Below are 2,899 nucleotides of genomic sequence, written 5' to 3' on the forward strand. Positions count from 1 at the left end.
AACATTGGTTATTCACGTTTGCTCGAAGGCTCAGTAAATGCACAATAAGAGAACCAGACTAATACAGTGAAATATTTACGATACCTGCGAAAAATAATAACATATTGTAAAGGTAACAAGTTATTCTGCAATACTAATAAATTAAAATAGGCACATTTGAAACATACTCTTTCTAGTCAGTTTCTCTCCATGCACACTTTCGCGGGCTTTCCGCAACATTCTCAGCAGCACCAATCAGTCAACGCCAAAGCAGGCGTACCCTGCTTGAATGTCAAGGCGTGGTTTGCCCCTCTGGCGGGCAAATAATGAGCTATCAGAAAGAATATTTTATGACTATTTCTAGGGCAAGCTTCCATCAGACAACACTTCGCCAAAACGAAAAACACGAGCTTTCGTCTTTGAAATCACTATAATGTGGAAACAATACAGTGACTCATATTACTTGAATCAGCTTGCTATTTTATCGACTGAATTACGGCAGCCCTCACTCTGTGGTGGCATTCTTAAAAGCGGATTGTCTCACTCTAAACAAACAACCCACAATATTTGTAATTAATTGTTAGGATGCTGCGCTGCAGCATGTAACATAATGCATTCACTCGAAACTAATCACTCGCCAGAGACACAATTCATGACAAAATAATAAGAATCAGAATGTAATCGGTAAAAATGAGAAATATCGGTCTGAAGCAGGCACTCAGACTAACTAAATTTTCCATACTTCGTGCTGTTCATTCCTGCTACGCGTTATCCACAGGAATTTGAACATATTATTACAATCAGAAACTAAATTCTGCATGCTTCTATAACGAAAATACATGAGCAAAAAATAGTTGAAACCTCCGCGCGAGAGTCTCAACGCATCCGATTTTTGAAGCGACTTCGGTGTTTCCAATTTCCGGAAAAAAAATCCACTGACTTAGCGTGAAGTTTGCCTTTCGTAAACATTTTCCTTTTTTGTAAACGCGACACAGACGTTCATTAGAAATTATTAGGTAAAAAAACTCAACAAAGTTTCCACATATATATTATTATCTAAACTAAATGGACACATAAGCTACTCGGTACTTTAGGAAGACTAACGTGTCCATGCTGATGAAGATTCTATGTAGATTAATGGATATTCGACATCGATTAATTCAGATTCAACTTCAACTGCTGTAGATTCAGCATCGTTCGATGCAGATTATTCGATTTAACAAATTATCGGAGTCAGAAATAGTAAAGATCTTCGCTGAGTCGGCATAGAAAGCTCCTCTATAATCGGCGTTGCGCCCAGCGACATTGCCCTCCACGTTGCCCACTCTGAATGGTGTTTCATCCTAGTCGATCGAGCAAGAATCCACATCTACCTTCGTCGATCGATCAAGATCTGTTTGACTGTTCCGGCACAGTTATATTCTTCGTAATTTAGTAGATAATTTTCGACTAGAACTTTTATCAGCTATGTATTTTGGACCATAACTTACGGATATTTGTTAGCAATATTCCAATGGTTTCGAGGCGCTAGCAATTAAACCTAAACATGCCCTATTTTTAAAGTAATACCTAAATAAAATGATACGAATTTGAAACGTTCACTATAAACTTACAATTCGAAACAAAGTGTTGTTTTGATGATGAATGTCATAATTTCATTCGTTAAAATGTTCATATCAGATGAACATGGCTGAAAACAATACCTTCTATTCATTCAACCTCGTAAGCCCAACAATATTTTCGAGTTCGTAACTCCGTCAGCCGATCACTGACAGCTTTCCTAGCTAAACCCACCAATCACAGACGAGAAATATGCGGCTACATGAACTTTGCATGCTACGCGTTATTATATTTGAGGTACTGTATTTTATTATTTATAAATATTTTCTTGGCACAGACGACGGTTGCTGTAAGTCGGTCGGTTATGACCACAGTGGTAAATACTATAGCAGACGCAGCTAATTAATTCAAACATTGGACAAAAAGATTATAAGTTATGCGGTCGCTGATTACAAGTCCCGGTCAAAATTCGACCCCCTCATTCAAGTTTTTCGTTTTTGGTCATTTATCTCTGCTCTTGACGACACTTTGCTGCTTGCTTCTTATCCTGGAGTGTGAAGGACGCTTCAAAGCTTGGAAGTCGGTGACGGTGAACACGACTTTCCTCGCGACGATAGCAATGCAAAACTCCAGTTACATCCTCCGCTCCATCGTACAATGCATGAACCGGGCCACGACTTTGGACTGGGTTTACGTAGCCTGTTACACGCCCATGCAGGAGGGAGGGGAATGCTCCCTCTGGGGGCAAAAAGCCTCAGTTGGTCTTTCAGCGGATTCAGGAACACAACAATCTCACTGCAAGCTCTTCTACCAAGATGATGGTGAGTGCAGCGATCATCGAAGCGGGTGCGGCGCTTTATTATTATTTGCATGAAAATCGCTGAAGGGGTTATTTACTTGCTGATTTGTACATTTATACGTGGGAGAAATGAATAAATATTATGTTTTTAGGAAGAATAACGTGTCTATGTTCCCCACTTCGAGGCTGCGTGCTGGCGAACGGCTCCCTGGTGGCGACGGGGGCGACGTTCCCCAGCGCTCAGTACGCCGACCTGCGCGACGTTTGTCAGCTCAACGGGCAACTCCTGCGTGAGCTAACATTGCCGGCATAAATTTGAACGAAAGAGTATTGGATACATTACAGTTTTCTTTATGTCTTGAGTTAAATTGCGAGATTTTACCTAGTATTCGGTTAGGATATTGCTAATGGTACTGGAAACATTATATAGAAAGGATATTGATATGTAAGCATTGTTTAGATTTTATTCACTATAATAGAAAAATTAACCCACGCGAATGTATTGGATACAACAATTTATTATTTGGTTGCGTATCCTTCAATTTGTTGTACAGCTTCCAG

The 2,899-nt window shown here is 39.9% G+C and overlaps 1 protein-coding gene across 1 annotated transcript; it reads left to right on the plus strand.

The window, feature by feature from the left end:
- Positions 1-2,151: 2,151 nt before the first annotated feature.
- LOC125178781 lies at positions 2,152-2,651 on the plus strand. Its single transcript, XM_047883353.1, has 2 exons — positions 2,152-2,360; positions 2,524-2,651. The coding sequence occupies exons 1-2, from the start codon at positions 2,159-2,161 to the stop codon at positions 2,649-2,651; spliced, it is 330 nt and encodes a 109-aa protein (XP_047739309.1). The 5' UTR covers positions 2,152-2,158.
- The last annotated feature ends 248 nt before the right edge of the window (positions 2,652-2,899 follow it).

Source organism: Hyalella azteca, unplaced genomic scaffold (assembly GCF_000764305.2).
Source record: "Hyalella azteca isolate HAZT.00-mixed unplaced genomic scaffold, Hazt_2.0.2 contig1626, whole genome shotgun sequence".
NCBI classification, from domain to species: domain Eukaryota; kingdom Metazoa; phylum Arthropoda; class Malacostraca; order Amphipoda; family Hyalellidae; genus Hyalella; species Hyalella azteca.